The sequence below is a fragment of the Choloepus didactylus genome, chromosome 9 (genome assembly GCF_015220235.1).
Source record: "Choloepus didactylus isolate mChoDid1 chromosome 9, mChoDid1.pri, whole genome shotgun sequence".
Taxonomy (NCBI): Eukaryota; Metazoa; Chordata; class Mammalia; order Pilosa; family Megalonychidae; genus Choloepus; species Choloepus didactylus.
In genome coordinates this window covers 45526371-45547065 of record NC_051315.1, presented here as the reverse complement: position 1 = coordinate 45547065, position 20695 = coordinate 45526371, and the positions used below count along the sequence as shown (strand labels likewise).

The following is a 20695-nucleotide window of genomic DNA, read 5'->3' as shown; positions in this document are numbered from 1 at the left end:
TGTGTTTTCAAAGGAAGAATAATAGAAATAAAATCTCCAATGTACAAAATTTATAAAATTGGAATCCAAATTAAATTATTGGGTAGAAAGCTGGCATTCTTTCTTTAAAAGTAAGACTTGTTAGGATTCCATACTCTTTCCTTCCTTAGATATTAATATATTGTTCTCTAATTTCTTGAGTACCAGAAAATTGTAGGCATGGCACATGGGCACAGAGAGCTATGATCTGCGCCTTTTATAATTTCTTTTGAGGGTTCAAGTGATTAAATAGTCACCTATTTTATCCCTCTCAAAACATTTTAGTTCATGTGGTGATGTTCAGTAGAAATGTATATTTTGTAGCTAACTCCTTAAATAGATTGAAGATGACCAAGTATTTCCCTTTCAAATAAAAGTAGGAGAGATTTTTAAAGTGAAGATGGGAACTTCAGAAAGCAGTCATGTTTCTTGATGACCAAAAGTTATCAGAAATATTTAAAAATATTTAAATTGTGAACCTATTGATAAATATTTATAAAAACTGATACGTAGGCCTGTACTAATCTCCACGCATTAGCAATATTGACTGTAAACCTCCATTAAGGAAATCTCTGCGGGCGCGTCCCCAGTGGGGTGCAGTTTAGAGTGCAAGGCCTCTTGTGGGGATTGTCCCAGTGTCCATCCCTCACCATGAACCAAATGAATTGGCCGGGCTGCCACTGCGGCCACGTGCTACAGGCTTAACAAGAGATCATGTTTCGATTTTTTTTGTGTGGACAACAATGTGGAAGCTAAAATTGACATATTTTTATGTAAAGTTTTTCTATTCTTTGATTTTTAATAAACTTTAAAAGAGGGAAGGAGGGAGGGAGGGATCAAAGGCATAAAAATAAAAAATTAAATGTTATGGGGTTTTTTTTGGGTGTTTTTGTGCATCTTTAGACCTAATTTTGGTTTTATTGACTGTACAGGACTCTCTTCTCTGATTATTCTAAGATCACACATAAAAAGAGAACAGTAAATGTCCCCAAGAACAGATTATTTCTTTCGTGATCAATCTGAAATAATTTTAGGCATTTTTGCTCCCAAAGCAAGCAGCATATATTTGGCAGTGACCACCAACTAAAAGTAACCGAGGACCTCCCTGCCTTTGATAAGCAGAGAAAGTGGGTCCATCTGCAGCAAGATTCTGTCACAGAAACTCACACATGGGACGGAATCGGGCAATTCTGCTTCCCTCCATTTTCCTTAATTGGGTGTGCCCTTAATAGCAAGGCAGCTTTGTTAGATGTTGACAAGCAAAAATTGTGAAGGTCAGGGACTGGTCAGGGACAAATTTCAGAGAGATATAATGCCTGCAAGAGAGGAAAATGGACTTTTTATTGGTTTATCTTTGAGAGTGGATTGTGTCTCAGGTGGTTTCCAAGAGACTGGGAGGCTGAGGCTTTCCTCTTGTGTATAACAGTTGTGGTGATGGGGTTAGAAAGATGCCTTTCCCCAGACTGGGCATCAGCATCTACAACCCCTAGTAAAAAGAGTAAAATGCACTATGGGAAGAGGCAAACTCTTCTACAAGAATTCTACAAGAATTATTCAGATAATTTTTTGATAGTTGCCTTCAAGGATACTGAAGTAACTTCTGTTGAGTTTTACTGTCTTAATTGCTGGGTTGAGTACTTTTATGGTGTTGCCTGTTTTTGTCCCTGGTGTGCACCATTGATCATGTGCTTGATCAGTTTGCAGTTTGAAAACACTAGCATTGCTAGTTCTCCGTCCAGTTGTTGTTGGTGGGGATGTTTGTGTGAGTGCATGTATATATATGTATTAGAGAGAGAGAGAGATTGAGAGGTTAAGAGACAGTGAGAAGGAGAGAAAGTTCTCCTAACAATTGTTGGTAACAAACTATTTGAAGATTGTTAGTATAGCTTTTAAGCTGTGGTCAGTTGGTAAAATCAACTATAACTTACAAAAAAAGCCCCTGGAGTTTGCTGCTAGACCTCTTCCCAACAGGAGAAGGCTATGGTCGTATCCATCGAATGGTGAGAGGGTTAGAGTTAGGACCAAAGACCAGCCTTTTAGTTCTAGGTCTACCTCCAGCTAGGGGCCTAATTCCAGGTGAGACACTGATCAGTGCGGAGCCTCAGTTTTCTCATCTCTAAAATGAAAAAGTTGGTCTAGATGATCTCAAAAGACCTTTCTGGCTGTGGGACTTTGTGACTAACTATTGAGACCCACAAAGCAAACTTTACAGTCTGCGCTTTTAGCCACACTGGGCGGTTCTCATGAATATGGAATATCTGAATGAACAGTGATCACTTTAGGAGCAGGGTATAGGGTTGGTGCTAGGAGGTTTTTCCCGACCATCTGAGTATAGTGAAAATAACTGAACATGACTTTCCAGAATAAATTTATACTGTAACCTTCTTAAATATTTTTCTCTGATTATAAGACTAATAAATACTCTCTGTGGAAATTAAGAAAATGTAGAAAAATAGAGAGAAGATCACAGATTCTAGCAGGCAGAAATAACCATTATATCATATCACTCAGTGTATTTCCTTTTCAGTCTTTTTTCTGTGCATATTTTAAATAGCTAGATATAGTTATGAATGAAATTTACTATGCTGTTTTCATTTAACATTATAGCCAATGTATTTTCCCATGTCATTAAAAAACACCTCTTCGTAAACATCATCATCAGCACTACTCTAAGGAACCCGTCCTATTTGTGACTATATCATAATGTTAAGGGATAACTGTGATTGAGCATGTAAATGCCAGACACTGCGCTAGGTGTTTACTATGCACAATTTCTTTCTTGCTATAGTCTTATTAGTTCTCCTACTTCCCCTATGAGAGAAGTAATGCTCTTATTCCCATTTTTTTGGATGAGGAAGCTGAAGCCTGGAGAGGTTCAACAACTTGCCCATAGGTACAGCTACTGAGGGGCACAGCTGAAAATTGAACCCATGTCTTTTTTTTTCTGTGCTTTTAATTTCTGCATTATATTGCATAGTATTTTGATTATTAGACTCTTTCTCTAATTTTTTCCTATTAGACATTTTGGCAATATTTTTTCTGCATTTTGCACTAAAACTTCAGGATATAATTCCAGAAGTAGACTTACTGATTCCAAGAATTTTACATAAACTCAGAATAACTTTAAAAAAAATTTTTTTTATACCAAGGGAGACAACTGTTTGATATTTTCTATGGCTATATCTTTTTGTGTCATATCATTAACTTACTTGACTAGTGCATTTGATTTTTCATTTTCCAAACTCACAAGGTATTCTTTTGCCTTTCCAGTTGTATTGGTAACCATATATTTTATTTTGAAAGCTAATGCAATATTTTTTACCCTGTTGTATTTAGTAATCTGACCAACTTTGATGGGCAAATCAGAGAGGTTTACAGCAATTTGGGGAAATCAGGCATCTGCAGCAGGAGATTATGTTTGAAAAAGTTTTACTTTAGAATATGAGAAGGGAAATTCATCTTAAGGATTTGGAGTTTTTTTTTTTTTCAAGCACATTTTAACATTAAATGAAAGTTTGGTATAATAGTGCTTATTTCTTCAAAATCAATAAGAATCATTAAAATGATTAAATGTTTGCTTTTTAATGTGAAAATAGTGGTCATCATAACAGTTCTTTTCTGGTAGTTACTTTTTTTTTTATCATCAATTCCATCTCTTTTTTGGTTAGGTCTACCTCTATTGGTTCAAAGAACAATTGCCAGGACGATTGTACTTCAAGAAATAGTAGGTAAAGGTAGATTTGGTGAGGTGTGGCATGGAAGATGGTGCGGGGAAGATGTGGCTGTGAAAATATTCTCCTCCAGGGATGAAAGATCTTGGTTTCGCGAGGCAGAAATTTATCAGACGGTTATGTTGCGACATGAAAACATCCTTGGTTTCATCGCTGCTGACAACAAAGGTATTTTCAACCTAACTGGGTTCAGCAAGTAAAAATGTTATGTCTTTATTATCAGATGAGAGTAACTCAATTAACCTTTTTGTTTTAATAAAATCTACATAAAAATCTAGTTTCTCTCTTGAGGAGAGAAAATGTTTTCCTCTTCTTCATGGATAAATGTACGTAGCCATACAATAAAGCAGGGAAAATGAGTGATAAGAAATCCCAATGACACTATAACCAGATTAAGATGTAAAGTATCTGATGACTGGTATGGCACAGGAACCAACCAGTCAGAACAGAAGCCTCACCTGGAGCAGAGCCCTAGAGATCTTGCTGTGCTAGAATTAAACCCTTTAGTTGCTGGGTCATGAAGAAATCTGGAGGCATCTTGGTGGTGGTGTGTGTTGGGGGCAAACCATGGAGGTGGGGTGGGTGGCTAGGGCATGGGAGTGTCATTTGGGGGTTTTGAATAACAGCAGGAACAAAAGTATTTCAAGGTTTGAATAACTTGTACAGTGTACCAGCTGAACATTCACTCTTGCTAGAATTGTATTTTTTTTTCCTTCTGTACAACAAATTCATCTCTAGGACTTAAATTTTTAATGAACATTTTCTCTTTTTATTGAGTTACAGCAGCATCAAGACAAAGTGAAATTTTCTATTAATGTTACTTTGTGCATGGTTAAATCTTGAGGTTTAACAAGGTTTAACATAAACAACCCCAAACTGTATTACTTTTGAGTTTCATGGAGCAGTATTCATAAAATATTGTATATATTCCTGAGTAATCAGGGGCTGTATATAAAGTTTGTGGATTACCTATGCTTCTTTCTTCTTTTTTACATAGCTTTTACTCATTTAACTGTGCACTAGTGCCTTTTCCAAAGGGAAACAGGGAACAAAGACAAAAAAACTTGATTCAGTCAATATTTTTTTTTCTATAGAATGAGTAGTACTTGAGAAGAACTTTGGAGGAGTGGAGGTTGTAACTTCTATCCAAAAAAAATTTAAAACAAATTATCGGTAGATATCAAGGGTCCACCATTTCCTGTGAAAATTAAAAATCTATGGTTATTTTTATCCAGTGTCAACCTGATTATGAAAGCATTTATTGATAATTAGATGGCAAAAGAGAGGCTTAACATTATTGTACATTTTAGCTGTCATCATGTTTGCTGTTGATTTTTCATTTCTGATTTGCCAGGCATTAGGTAGAAACTGATTAAAGTCAAGTGGAGCAGGAAAAAAAAGTTTGTTTTCAAATTATTAACTATATGTACTTTGAAAATATATCCAATCTATTGAAAATGGGATATTTCTCATTCAACTATAAAAAACTTTGTTTTTTCTCTTACTCTAGGGGTGAACTGCCTACTGTCCTAAGCTAGATTGTATGGTTAAGATTAATTTGCAATTCTGCCAAATAGTAATGACTGTGGCTTTATGGATCATCTTGATGGGGCTAAATTAATCAAAATTTTTATTATATTATAAACAACATACACAAGAAAGGTCATCTATTCAGTGTAATTTGTCTCCCTCTGTCTGACTCAAACTCGTCAATGCCTTTGTACATGCTTCCAGTCTCTAACATCACTTTCATCTTCATGAATTTCTGTATCTTTCCCAACATTTGCATCTCACTTTTTAGAGAGTTGCCTGACAAGATAATATGAGAGCAAAGACAGCCATTGGTGTCAAGCAGGGGGAGAGAGGTGGGAGTAAGGGATGGTTTTTACGTAGTCAGTTCATTAGTGAACTTTATCATGTTATGTTGACCTTTGCATTCCTACAAAATTTTATCGCTATCCAGACTTGGAAATTAAATATTTGGATAACTAGGAGCTCTTGTGCTTAAAGTACTTGGCAGAAAATGTTCTTAGCAAATGTTCGTTTATAGATTCCTTTCCCTGGTGTTAGACTGGTTAGGACTACCCAGGGCTATTGCAGCCACTTTATTCCAAAGGCTAAAGCTAACTTTAGGCATTCTAACACCTAGATAAATTTTAACCTAACTTCTATTCTGACACAAGTATTTTTTCATGGATTAACTTTTGGTTAAATGAGGTAAATTACTTGAAAATGTCTAGTAATTGTGTTTGTCTCAAAATAAGCTTTTCAAGAAAATTACCAACTTCATATTTGGAAAGGTAAAGAACATTCTTGAAATGTTAGGGGTTTTACCCTAGTAATAATTTGCTTTGTAAATTTGTTAGATTTCTGAATTTTATTAGTACCATCTTTTTTGAAAGCTTAGAATAATTTGTAGCACAGCACTAAGCCTAAATGCATTTCCCAGTGGTTTCTCTTATAAAGTGATTGTTATAACCAACAGGTATTTGTATAAAGAAATGAGAATTTTTACTTTACCATCTTGGACTGCCAGCATTATCACTGAAGGAATTAACTTTGCTTTGTTAACAATACAGATTAACTTTAAACCCCGACATTTGTTGAAAGCTTTTGACATGTTCTCAGACATACAGTTACAGCAATACATTTTTTTTTCCTGTTAGATAATGGAACTTGGACTCAACTTTGGCTTGTATCTGAATACCATGAACAGGGCTCCTTATATGACTATTTGAATAGAAACATAGTGACAGTGGCTGGAATGACCAAACTGGCACTTTCAATAGCTAGTGGTCTGGCTCACCTTCATATGGAGATTGTTGGTACACAAGGTATGTATTTCCTTTCTAATTGTTTTCTCATTGAATATGGGGATAAAAACACTAAGTTGTATTTTAGCATTTAGTTGTATTTTAGTTTTTTACAAATAATTATCAGTGTAAGCAAACACTAAAGGTACTTACTTTATAAAGCTGAAGATTTTATCATGATGTAGTCAACTTTCATGTATATTGTCATTATTTTGAATATTATCAGTAATAACATTTTTATTCCTAGTGGCTTTGGCTTTGTCATTTAGCATAAATACCTGGGACATCTTGTTTTGGTGGTAAATATTCTACATTCAGAAAACACAAATAATTTAAATGTTAAATACTTTTAAACAATCACTGAAAAGGGTAATGTGGAAATATATTTCTATTTATCATCTACTTGAGAGCCAAATAATACCCACTGACTTTTCTATTTATCGAAAATACAGAGTTGGCTCTAGAAGGTCATTAGTCTAGGCAAGCAGTGGTTCTCAAATTTGGACTCATGATCACTTTACACTCTTAAAAATTATTAAGGAGCTCCAAATTTTTTGTGTATGTGGGTTATATCTATTGATATTTACCATATTAGAAATTATAACTGGGAAATTTAAAAATATTTATTTAAAATACTAAACCAATTGATATTGACAAAACAGTTGTTTACATCATTTTTTCTAATACAAAAAAACTAATTTACTGAAATAATGTTTTTATTTTGCATTTCTGCAAATCTTTTTAATGTCTGGATTTTCATTTTTGCTGCTTCTTCAGTTTGTTCCAGTATGTTGTTTTAAGTGTATGAATAGTAGCTGGCCTCATACAGATATGTAATTAGGAAAAAGTCTCAAATAACCCAGGGATCACTGGGTCACATTTGAGAACTGTTGGTCTAGGGTAGTAGGTTTGAAACTTTGTTTTGTAAGTGAATATTTGCTATGTTCTCAGGTGAACATAGAAATACGAATTCTTTTTCCATTCATTCCACAAATGTTTATCAGCGCCTGCCAAATGCCAGGCAGTGTTCCAGGCATTGAAGGTGATGGACAAGACAGAGCTGCCCTCATCCAGCTTATAATCTAGTTGGGACATACAGATGGTAGACACACTCATGAATAAACAAGATAGTTTAGATAGTGATAAGAACATGAAGAAAGCAAAATGGGGTACTGTCATCGTGAATGACTTGGGGTGTGGAGTGAGTGGCCAGGAAACACCTGTCTGAGGAGGTAATGTTTCAGCCAAGTCTTCAAAATGATGCCTCTTGGAGAGACTCAGTCTTAAATAAAGAAAACCATGAATATGTTTTTCCTGTGCTTCATAGGTAAACCTGCTATTGCTCATCGAGATATAAAATCAAAGAATATCTTAGTGAAAAAATGTGAAACTTGTGCCATAGCAGACTTAGGGTTGGCTGTGAAGCATGATTCAATACTGAACACTATTGACATACCTCAGAATCCTAAAGTGGGAACTAAGAGGTAAGATGAATTACTTTAGTAGCATACTACGACTTGGAAATGCCTGGGCTATGTGTAGAGGGGACTTCGTTTCTAATGGTAAACCATCAGGCCCAAGAGAGCAAGAAGTCTTCTATGGGTCCCTGAGGAGTCAGTGGACACAATGGAGAGATGGCATTTTGGTCCCACTTGGGTGGGGAATCCAGTGGAGAGAAAGGGTGAAAGAGATAGTGATATATTACTTTTGGAGTGCCACATTCTGAGAATGCATTTTCCTACAGAAAGGAAAACATGTCAGCAGGCAGCATGTAGCTCCATTAACTTAGGCCGCTAAAACATAGTCCTAGTTAGTTCTCTATGTTCAGGTTCTGAATGACAGATACAGAATCAATATAGTGGGATAGATGGGTTAGGGAGTCTATATAATAAATGTATATGTGCTATTGTTTAAATATTTAATATTTTAAAATATTTAAAATACAATTTATGTATTCACCTACGTTTATACTTATCCATAAGCCTCTCAAATTGGTATGTATTAAGATAGTATGAGTTTGGACATAATTTTTTCTAGGAACAGAATCTCTTAAAGTTAAAAGCAAGCATGGTATAAACTGAGCATACCACACATGTATCAGGACAGGCCCATTAGTACTGGGGTTTCTCCTGGCTCTCGTTATAGCCAACCTGTGGGGCAGTGACCTCCATTTCCTTTTGTTTGTGGCCCAGGCTCTGTGCTACTCTTCATATAATCTCAGTATTCTTGACCTTGAAATCAGAAACATCCAAAATGTTTCCGTGGAGTTGTTAAAGGGCCTTGAGAGTAGAGAATTTCTAAGCGGGTGTAGCTGGCCTTATTTAAGATTCCAGGACAGTCCCTGTGAGTGGTTCACTATATTCCCTGGGAGAAGTTAATGAGATCCCAGAAACAATCCAGGGCAGTTTATTCAGACTGGGCTGCCCTAAGGGACTTCACTTCTTTTCCCTGGAAAAAGAAAGCCTTAACTTGCCTTACTTGTGTGAGGAACTTTGGGGAAGCTGGGATGCCTGATTCCCTCAGAAGGTCTAAAACTTTTCAAGGGGCTTGGGAGGCCATTCCATCCTCGCTTTAGTATTCTGGGTCCTCAAAATCTCCCTAGGATGGCTAAGCATGGTCCATGGACTATAGCATTCTTCCATTAAGCTCTATTCAGACAATGCTGTACTTTTTTTGGAGCCAATAAATAATAAAATCCTTCATTAGAGAAGGTATTTGTGGAATGCTGCCACCTGCATGCTGAGCAGCATTGCATCCTGGGAATGCACTCTCTGCATTTCTCTCAAAGAACTTCCCACCGCAGTGATGGAGACTGCGTTCCATCCCTCCAATTGAGTGCTTTGTTCACTGATTTTCCCTCTGGCTTGTTCTTTCCAACTATTTGGCTACTGGCAAACTTGCCTTATCATGGAGTGGCATGACCCCTAGTTCTGCTTAAAATCTTTTAAAATTGATGAGTGAGTTAGTAACTATTATTTTATTCTATTCTATTAAAATGCCTCAGATCTACCTGTAAAATTGATGTAAGCCATCTTAATGTAATATATCGGGTTTAGTAAGATCATGTTTTACTGAACTGCTATAAAGTTAGACACAGAATCTGAAATGTACATGCTTTTGAAGGTATATGGCTCCTGAAATGCTTGATGATACAATGAATGTGAATATCTTTGAGTCCTTCAAACGTGCTGATATCTATTCTGTTGGTCTGGTTTACTGGGAAATAGCCCGAAGGTGTTCAGTTGGAGGTAAGACTTTGACTTTTTAAGGCTTTGGAAATATTCTTTCTGTCTGCCTTTCCATTATGCTCTGAATGTAAGCTGTGATTTCCTTTTTTATTCCCTAAGCAGCACATTGAATCATTTCTAAATATTTAAGAGAATACCTTTGAGTGATATCTTTCCAGTGGCAAAAGTGGAGCATCCTGCATAGAATAGAGATTTTATAGTGTAATTACTATTTAGGTAGAGGTGACAGTTCTCCCGATAATTCTGATTCACATATGACACTTTGTGAAGCACTTTAAAATGATCTTATTTGAATTTGTTTGCAGTTAGCTGTATCGTACTATGTAAAGGAAACTGAAGTGCACAGAAATTCAGTGACTTGCCAAGGCCACAGGACTGGAGGTCTTCTGTTTCTGAGAGTTTTCTTGTTCTCGTCTTTCCTGTGATGGACGTAGGGAGGGTGAAGTGTAGCGGCAGGTGAGCAAAGACAGGCTTCCTGCATCTCTAATAATCCTAGCAATTTAGAGAATAAGGAAAGAAAGAAGTTGGGAGGATGAAACCCTTAAAATGCAGTCTGATGAAATTGGTCCATCAATGGAGACAAAATTAAATCCTGGTAGAAAACGGTTTAGAGTTTGCACTTGCAAGTGAGACGGACTTGGATTAAGTCTTAGTTTAACAGCCTCCTGAGAGTCAAATTTTAGGCAAGTTACTTGGTCTCCCTTTCCTTTTCTCTAAAATGAAAATAATAGTAAAACCGACCAGTTGGATGTGAGGATTTAATGAAATAATTCATGTGAAGCTCTCAGTACAGAGCACATGCATAGTAAGCTTTCAACAAAAGAGCTGTCATCATTAAACCACTGCCGTTTTTATTTCTATCACATCAATCTCATTTGAAAAAAAGAAGAACTTGCAGATTTTATAAAAAGCTTATGGAATTAAAATTTTGTTTAAATGAGAAAACATGCTTTTTCTTTTTTATTAGTGGATAAGATAGTGATACATTCAGGAGGTTTAAACTATTCTTAAAAGTAATAGAATTATAATGGTACAGAACATGGACACTGGAATCCCTGAGCCTGGGTTTGGGCCCAGTCTGCCACTAATGAGCTGTGTGGCCTTGGGCAAGAGCAAAACCCTCTGCCTTAGTTTCCTCAGTTGTAAAACAGGAATAATATGGCGCCTTCTTTAGTCACTGGTTTTGAGGACTCACTAATTAAAACATCTAAGTGCTTAGGATAGTTCTTGGAAATTAGCAAGATTCCAAACATGTTTATTATTATCATTTTTAAATTCATATTGGTATTTGTTTGGATTTGCTTTTACGTGTTTGTCCTTAAATTTTCTTCAAATATAAAAATACTCATGTATTAACATATGTTTTATAGTTTTCTACTATTATGACACATCTGAAATATTTTAAATTTAAAGTGCTCTAGTTAATTTAAAAGATTTTATAAAGAAATTTTTGGAATCCAAGTAATATTCTGACAATTAAGGCTAAGTCTTTGACTTTACATTTGAGACCCTTTAAACGTTAACATTCATGTTGTAATGTCCATCTTTGACTACGTCTCAGGAACATTCTGAGGTGTACTAATTAAAAATTCCAAAGGTTAGAAAACTCAACATTTAAAAAGTTGCCCAACAGTTTTCAAAGTGAGAAAGCTATTTTGATTTGAAAGGCTATTTAATGGAGAAATATGTTTCATTCACACAGCAGTGAAGCTATGGGATAAATTCCATAATTAGGAAAAAGTAGGCATTATTTTTGAATTGCATAATGATATTTTATGTAAATCAGAATTCTAACTATTCAACGGTGTGTTTTAAACTCTATCTTTGGTTTTATAGTGATATATTATTTCAATAAACCTGACTTTCCAGTTTCCCAGAGTCAAAGTCATAATTGTTATTATTTTGAAAAAGGCATCTTTGTTGATTACTTACACATGGAAATTTATTATGCAAATTTCTTACAGGAATTGTTGAGGACTACCAGTTGCCTTATTATGACATGGTGCCTTCAGATCCCTCAATGGAAGAAATGAGGAAGGTTGTTTGTGACCAGAAGTTTCGACCAAATATTCCAAACCAGTGGCAAAGCTGTGAAGTAAGGCGATGTTTTATTATGTACATTTTTTCCATTGTATTTTTGAGGTATGTATCTAGGAGGATTTTCAGATTCCATAGATTGCATCTCTCTTAATCTAGGCTTCCAATTCATTCTATATAAGTAGGTATATGTCTTTTTATAAGTCTTTAGAAGGATTTTATTTCCTTTAGCAGTATGGATGCATAATGCTGTTATGTGGCAGTAACAAACCAACCCTGAAATCTCACCTTTGTTTCTTGCTGAGGCAACCGCAGGGCATCTCTTTCCCCTGGGGTGAGTCAGTAATTCAGGCTGCTTAGATATTGGAATGCTACCATCTCAGTGCACAGCTTCTAGATCTCTATGTCAGAAGATTGAATTTTCCGTGAAAAGTTAGCTTCTGTAAGGTTAATATATGTGTTTTGACAGGATGTTCTGAAGTTTGGCCCTAATACTTCTCATATGGTTTTACGTTGACTATTTCTTCATCAAAGCTTAGCATAAAGTCCTGGCTCTGTGGTTTTGCTTCTCTTGCAGCCCCTTTTGTGGGAGTACCTCAAGTTTTTGATCTTCTTCTCTCTCTTAAAGGCACTCCGAGTCATGGGGAGAATAATGCGGGAATGTTGGTATGCAAACGGGGCAGCTCGGCTAACCGCCCTTCGCATTAAGAAGACGATTTCTCAGCTTTGTGTCAAGGAAGACTGCAAAGCCTGATTGTGATAGTGTTACACAGAAGTCTCTCGCAGCTTTCCTTCTCATTTCCCTCTTTATGTGAATTTTTTTGCCTTTGTTGTTGTTGTTGTTGTTCTACCTCAAAGATAATATAGTACAGTATTTAAGTGCCCGAAGGCAGCATGAGAAGATAACTCTAAAGTTAAGCATGGGCAGGAGTTGAATCGATCCAATCTCCATGTTGTCTTTTATTTTAAAAAAGCAACACATCAGCTCATCTTTTTCTTTAATAAGAAAGAAAGATATTAGAAAAAATGGTAAAGTAAGCTACATAAAAAGTATCAAAAGTCATTAAGGTTTTCATTTCATTTGAACCAAGAGCACACGAATGAATAGAAAAACACGTCAAAAACATTTTGTTTCTAAGATGAAAACATATCCATAAAAGTGTGAGAGTATGTTATATCTAAACAGAAGTTTAGAACATGCAATCTATACTTTTCCCTATTTTAAAATTAAGCAGGATCTTTAAAAAAATTAAATATTGCTCTGAACTTTAATATATAAAATTGAGATCAGAGTCTCACTTGTTTGGTCTCCCTTACCCCTGTTCCCCAACTCCTCAGAATCTATCGCAACAACCCCTGAGGCAAATAGTTTGAAAACCATTCAACTTGTGGCTTACTCTCATTTACAAATGACATGTGGCATCTTAAGACATTGAGAAATGTCTCAAAGTCATCCAGCAAGTAGCAAAGCTGGCAATTAGTCTAAATCTAATAGGCAACAATATAGAGTTCCCGGTTTCCCTTTAATTCCCATAGCACTTTTCTCCCGAGACAGAAACAGCCTCTTTCATTATGATATTTGTAGTTTAGTCACACAGAAGGCAAATTGAGTTATTTTGCAGAATCATAATGGACCTGTATGAAATCTTGGAACAATATCTATAGTCATTTTCCTCATAGGAATATAATAACCACTACATTTGTTAGATGAATATAGTAGACACTGAACTTGTAGATGAATATTTAATGTTCTCTGAATACTTCCAGAGATTAATCATGCGTAAAGATCCATTGTCAGGTATCTTTAAGATGCAATTCGGAGGTCCTTACTACTTTTGTGCATACACATTTAGAAAGAAAAGAACAGAAAAGGAAGAGGAAACTAGGAAATATTTTCAGAAAAGTGAAGAAAACTCTTAAATGAAGTGTAACAACCAAATCCTATAGAGGGTAGCCTCAACTGTAAATAGATATTTCCCTACCCTTTCAAAACGAGTGTGTGGGTGCAAAAAGCTCCTAATAGTTTTGCCTTCATTCTACTCCCTGTGGAGACACAAGTGATGAACTCTGAATAATGCATGGGATAGTAAATGTTTTATTCAAATCTGTAATGCCGTTTTGGTGAGGAAGATTTAACATCATGTCATTTATTATTCTAGACATTGTTTTCAAAACACTTTCCCTTAGAACACTCTTCTGAAATGATCTATGATCTAAAGTGCTTTTTGAAGACCTTTTAGAAAATGATACTGCACATTAGAATATCATGTACTTGGAGGGATCTAGCAATAAAGATGTGTTGTTCTGAATTTCTTTAAACTGCATCTCTCAAATTATTTGATGATGGAACTCTTTTATTAAAGGTAGGGTAGAAACTTTTACTATCCCACAATTTAATGTTCTACAAAGCACAGCCTGGAAAAGAGTGTTCTGAAGGATGTACCTATGTATTTTCACAGAGAACATAATTTAGAAATATACTTCATTTATGTTACTGATCCCATCTTCACGTGACTGGGTTGAGATAAGGAAGGCAAAAAATCCAAGAGCTGTGGGGTTTGCATGTACTTTCCCTCTCATTGATGCTTTCATCCATTCTTTGAATAATCATGGAGCACCCCATATCTTGCTTGCTTCAATGCTGGGTCAACTGGGAAATACCAAGATTCTTCCTCAGGGAGTTTAAACATTAATGGGAAAAGGGATGTGAGTGGGGTGGCGGAAGAAAGTAACTTGACAAAAAATATAATACAGAGGATGTCTTGAGTCCTATATGACAGTGGTTTTCTAGAATAGATCTAAAAGTCACTGTTAATTCACAACATGTTTAGAAAGTATCCATTTGTATGTCACAAATGACCTAAATTATATCATCAGTTTTAAAAAGTGCTTATGCGAAGGTGTAATCTTGCTTGTGCTTGTAATCTTGATTTCTCCTATATTATTTCTTCATATATGAGAATATTGCTATCATTGTACTTGAGTCTTAAGTAAATAAGCATAATATTTCCTGTTTTATTCACTTATAATGGGTGAATGTACTTATTTAATTATTTAAGAGAGGATGTTTTAACTTTCCCATGTTCCTTGTCATTATGCTTTGTAATTTATTTAAGGGTGTCCAAATATAAGTCCATATTTGTATTGGTTCAGTTTTCACTCAAGAGAAATCTGCACATTTTTACATTTGGAGATATTTTTATTGTTTTTGTGTTAGTTAACTGTAACTCCTAACTAAAGAGCTTAAATTATCAATTACAAAGTACATTTTTGAAGAAAGAGGATAGATTAGGAAAAATGATAAGGAAAAGGTTAAAAGTTATAATTTTTTAATTTAACTCTCAACATGGATATAAATGGAATTACTCATAAAAAATAGGATCAAGTTTAGAGCATAAGGCAGATTTACTGTATATTCCTATGATGTTAAATTTTATGTCATTTGTTTTTAATAGAATCCCACTGTGTAATATTTATTTCTTTTAAATTCTGTCATAAGCAAGGAATATTTTTTATTAGGCTCAAAGTATTGGTGTTCTTTGCTCCTTTCAGATATTTTGGATTGGGGTACAATACAAAGATTGGGAAAATACTATTTGTGAAAGTTCAGTACTGTATTGAAAATGGAGATGGTATTTATATGCAGCATTACTTTCTTAAAATAAGGGAAACATTATTTGTTGTCAATAATTCAGCATGAACTTGTTTTCATATAACCTATGCATTTAAGTTTGTAATTGGTATAGATTCTGTTGTATGCTTTTTTCTGTCTAAAATATTTGGCATGTCACTTCTAGAATTCTTAATTTATGTTCTGACTTGAAAGTTAAGTGAAACATAACTGTGTCGTGCACTGCTATTTTAGGCATAGCACTTGCTTTTCATCTTTATACTTTCAATTAAATTTGCATTTTAAAATTTCACGATCGTACAAAAATAGTAACCTGGTTGCAGTGTATGAAAAATTCAAAATCGGCTTTTATTTAAAAATGAAAATCTGCAATAGGTTCATTGGGCTAGAAGTTTCATAATAATTTATTATTTTAAATACTTCTACTACTGTAGAATTATCAAACAAAACAAAACAGTTTCTACTATGCTGGAATTTTGCCACCATGTGACGTATTGGGGCAGAGAAAAACTCAGGGCTGCTTTAGAGTCTACGCAAAGTACCAGGGGAGCCTTTATGGCAAATCATCTGAAAGTCTGCCACTGTACAAAGTTCTAGTGAACAACTTAAAAGTGCTTGGCAGGGAATAGTTTTTGATTGATTATTTCAAATGAATATGAACATTTTTAAAATTTAAATAAATTTATTTTAAACATGTAAATTTTATTTCCCATCAGGAAAGTACCAGTGGCAAGTGAATAAAAGTTGGCAGTTGATGTCTTCAATCATCAGCCGTTTGATAAAGTCATAAATACAACATTATAAGTTACTTGGAAATGTTTAGGTAACTATCTTAAAATGGTATTGTGGTTTCCTAAGATATTCTGAGCATCTTTTCTTTTGTGAAAAATGCTCCTCCTGTGTTTCACAACCCTTTGTTCCAGCTCCCTGTTTGTCCCTGAGACCTACCCGGCCTTTATCTGCTGTTCTACTGAAGGCAGCAATTCCTTTGATCCTGAGGGCTTCTTCTAAACAGAAAACTCAGTTGGAATACAAAATTTTCATAGAAAGTTTTAAATTAAGTTGTATTTCTATGATTTAGGCATTTTTTTTCACAGCATTTTGATGCAAATTTTCAGACATTTGACCCTCATTTTCCCTTTCAGCTTTTTTACATTTCATTATATTTCTTACCTCCTTTAAAAAAAAAAAAAAAAACCCTTGTTCTCTTCCAAAATTATCTTTAGTCCCTAATTCAAAGAATTCTAATTATTATTTTACTTAATCATTCTAGAATTTAGCCTTCTAATGAAAGGAAATCCCTTTGTGGCATGGACTACTTTAGATGTGTCACAGCCCAAAATGAAAACCAAAATTTGGGGAACTGCAAAGGATCTATGAGATTTTATAACTCTTTGCCCATATTTTATAGATGAAGAAACCAAGGATCAGAATTCCAATGACTGCTAGTTATTAGCAAAATTGGCATGATAACCCAGTGATGACAGCCACCACCATGCCCCATCATATCTCAAATTTTACTAATTAAAATTTTAATTAGCATGCATCTAAACCTACCTTGAATTTCCACCAACATAATGTGCCAGTCAATGGTGATCAAATCCCTCTGCTCTTTGTATTTCTACTAAGATAACTTGCTCACTCATGGTGAGTAAAACCAAAATAAGTCAAAGAAGTGGTGTAAAATGGTGGATGAGTTAGGTAGGCAGCCCCTGGGGAGCTCTCCATAGAACTTTCTCCCCTTTCTGTGAGGATTGTTCTTTCTCTTTATGCATCGGCTTCGGGATGAAAATTGGTTTTGTTAGTTGAATTTGGGATCATGTGTAGCAGCAGATTATCTTACTTCTCTCTTTTACCTTTCTTAGTCTCAGTTTATATTTGGCATCCATTTTCTTTTAGCTCATTAAAATGATCTTTCGCAGGATCTCATCAGCCCCAAATCCCTCTGTAATTCCTGTCCTCTTCTTTCAGTTCTGTTCCAGCCTCTGTCCACTTTTCTGCACACTGAACTTTTTAACAAGATTCAAATTTCCCATACCCGTGTACGAGAGATTTCACCTCATGGCCTCTCCAATAGTTTTTTTTGAAGACATAAAGAAGGTACATGTTAAGGGCAGAGACAACTTTCTTTAAAACTTTAAAAAGACTAGCAGTCTAGTTTCAGTCTAGTATTTAGCTAACATGTAAAGAATTCTTACTTTTGCTTTAATGTTCAATTCCACTCAAGAAGCAGTGATTTGGACAGAGAATGTGAAATATTATGTCCTATAATGTGATTTCTGAGTGTATTTATGCTGTTTCATACCATTGCTTTGTTTCGCTTTTGTCGGTTTTTTTTGAACTAAGCTATTATGCTGTATAGTTTGGAATATGACCTTATATTGAAATTAGGTAATAATGACCATTTTAAAATCCCTTTATCAAGAAATACCAGGATACTTGTCCATAGCAGTTGTAGATGAATACAACATTTGGGAGAATATAAGTCCTATCTCACCCTAGATTTTAATATTTTCAGATGTGATATATATTTTCTGATCATTGTCCATTTTGTCTAATCAGAAGTTTCTCTCTCCATATCTAACCATATTAACTGTAAGAGTTTTACTCTGGCTTACATGAACTTGAATGTTAACGTTGACACTAGGAATCTGAATTTATTGGAAAATTAGCCTTATACTCTTTGTCACCAGATCAGCTGGGCAGATTGTGCTCTGCACAAACCCTCCCAGTGCACGGGCAGGTGGGAGCTGAAATCCAGCTTGCAGTTGGCTCCTCAACCCAGAAATATTTTTATGGTTTGCAAAAAAGCACCTTATGTGCTAGCAATGACCCTGTTTATACATCTTCAGAAAATGAAAATTAAAAAATCAAAAGGGTTCTTGATGTCCACAAATTTAGGAGAAAAAATTCTTTGGATTTTCATCTTAGCTTGCCCAAGAGAGCAAAACAGTATATGTTTATCCTGTTGATTTAATTTTTCATCCCAGGTAATCTGCTGCAAGGCACAGGGACCCTGATTTTGGTATCTTTATTGAATTTTCATTCCATGCACAAACCTATACTCATTGCTTTTGCCTATTAAGAGGGAATTATGTGCCTAAATTCTGTCAAACTAATGCAAACTAGAGTGAGATTTACTAATATATCTATTTTCTCTAGTGGACTAAATGCTAAAATTAAGTACTTAAAAAAAAAAATCCAGCTCTTTTTCCCTTTATATAAAGTGAGGGTATTTGACCCAAAATATTACAGTTTAGTTCACTTCCAGAGTGATTGGTGTCAAGCTCTTTTACTCTTCTGATCCTAGACTGGAGAAGACTATTCAAATTTAATTTGTGTTTCAGGTTTTAAAATGCCCTAAAAACAGAAAATTAGATTCAAATCTGAAAAAAGAATTTCGGATTGACTTTCAAAGTACTAATACTAATTGTACTTTTGGTAGCGTGACTTTTCTTATACCTAAGAACATATTACAAATGTCAAAACCGTTGCATTTTGACTTTGCAAAATATGCCTTGAACTCTTGAACTACTGTGAAAAGAATCACTATTGTAAAGAGTTTTTTGTAAACTAGCTGATATTCTTAAGTATGTAAAAAAGATTCTGCCTTTTAATAGTTAGGCCCAAATGAATGTATACAAGGAATACGAAAAAATAAATTAGGTTTTAAAATGAGAATTGGACAATAAATTGTATCAAAAAATATGTCGACAGGACTTTTAGTAGTTGCAATTTAATTGCTTAAGGTGAAGAGAAACACAAATTCCAAAGAAATGAATAATATTCAGATGCTTTGTTAATTTCTAGTCTGTGAAATGTATGCAGTTTTTATAGTGATATATGTACTTATTTTATTTAAAAATAATAGTATTTTAGAATTTAGTAAAACTCAGTGATAATGCCTTCATACCAAATGTTTATCTTTACCAACAGCAAGTCATGAAAGTATTTATTTTAAAGCTTTTTAATATTATAGGTTAACTTTCAGCTGCCTCCAGATGTAAATACTTATCTGCCTAAATGTTATATTTTTATGTATGCATTTAAAAAAATGTATTGTTTTGTAAAATGGCAAAAATAATAAATCAAGCACCCCTTGCAATTGTTTTTGTGAAGCATATAGAACTCTATTTTAAATAAAAAGAAAATGTGTCATTATAGTTTCTATACAATTATGTTCTCTTATTATAAAATTGTATTTCTATTTCTATGCAGATTATGGAGAGGATATTGGACCCTTAAATGATGGCTCCAGTGGGCACTGGAAATTTGCTTCCCTCCTTCCTACCAGGGAATTACAGAATTCTAGAAATTCAGAGGTAGAGGAAGCAACCATTTATCTACATGATACTCAGGCAATATAGTCTTTGTTTTATTTTGCCTGTAGAGAAGTGTTTTTGCACATCAGCATTTATGGACAGGTGACTGTGTGGCTCACTCTCAAGTCTCAAATAACTTCCATCACACTTAGAATCAAATACAAAACACTCATGGAGTCTACAAGATCTTCCAAGATATGGAATCTGATTGTGTCTCTGCTTTCATTTCCCATATCTCCCACCTCCATCCCCGATGGTTCTCCAGAGTCCTGCTTCTTGCTGTTCTTCTGATATCCCAAGCACATCCCAGGGGCTTTGCTTTGACTCTGCCTGAAATGTTCTTGCATGATAGGTCTCTGTAACAATGACATCATACCAAAAAGACCTTCCCAGCCATCCTATCTAGTGTAATATCTTTGTCATCAGTTTTAGAAGGTTCTATGTGAAGGGTTAATCGTATTTGACGTACACTATCCACTTAGCCTGCTTTGTTTTCTTTATAGCACTTAGCATTAACTGGCATTATATTATTTCATATATTTTGTAGTACATTTTACATATTGCATATGAATTTGTGTATTGTCTTATCTTCTCAAAAATGTAGGCTCCATTAGGTAAGAGATTTTGCTCTGAGCACTGCTGTCTTCCCTGTGGTTAACATATATAGTGAGTGCTCACCAAATATGAATTGAATGGATGAAAACCACAAATATGACAGTCCTTGTCCCTTTGAGAGCTCACAGTCTATGGGGGAGAGGAGCACAATCATAAACACACCTTAACACATGGCAACTGCATTTTGACTTCTACTAAAGGTCACAAAGGTCACAAACATCCACTGTATTCCAGTACTCTGAATTTCAAAAAGAGCATAATTTTTGAAAAAAGATAGTAG

At 34.9% G+C, this 20695-nt stretch overlaps 1 protein-coding gene across 5 annotated transcripts in view; it reads left to right on the top strand.

Annotated features, from left to right (window-relative positions):
- Positions 1 to 19628, top strand: part of ACVR1C (activin A receptor type 1C) — a 242857-nt gene extending 223229 nt beyond the window's left edge. For all 5 annotated transcript variants that reach the window (XM_037850103.1, XM_037850102.1, XM_037850105.1 and 2 more), the window contains 6 exons: positions 3687 to 3917; positions 6416 to 6583; positions 7890 to 8046; positions 9686 to 9810; positions 11775 to 11905; positions 12476 to 19628. In XM_037850103.1, coding sequence (XP_037706031.1) covers positions 3687 to 3917; positions 6416 to 6583; positions 7890 to 8046; positions 9686 to 9810; positions 11775 to 11905; positions 12476 to 12601 — 938 coding nt within the window. In that variant the 3' untranslated portion in view covers positions 12602 to 19628. The remainder of the gene's footprint in view (positions 1 to 3686; positions 3918 to 6415; positions 6584 to 7889; positions 8047 to 9685; positions 9811 to 11774; positions 11906 to 12475) is intronic.
- The last annotated feature ends 1067 nt before the right edge of the window (positions 19629 to 20695 follow it).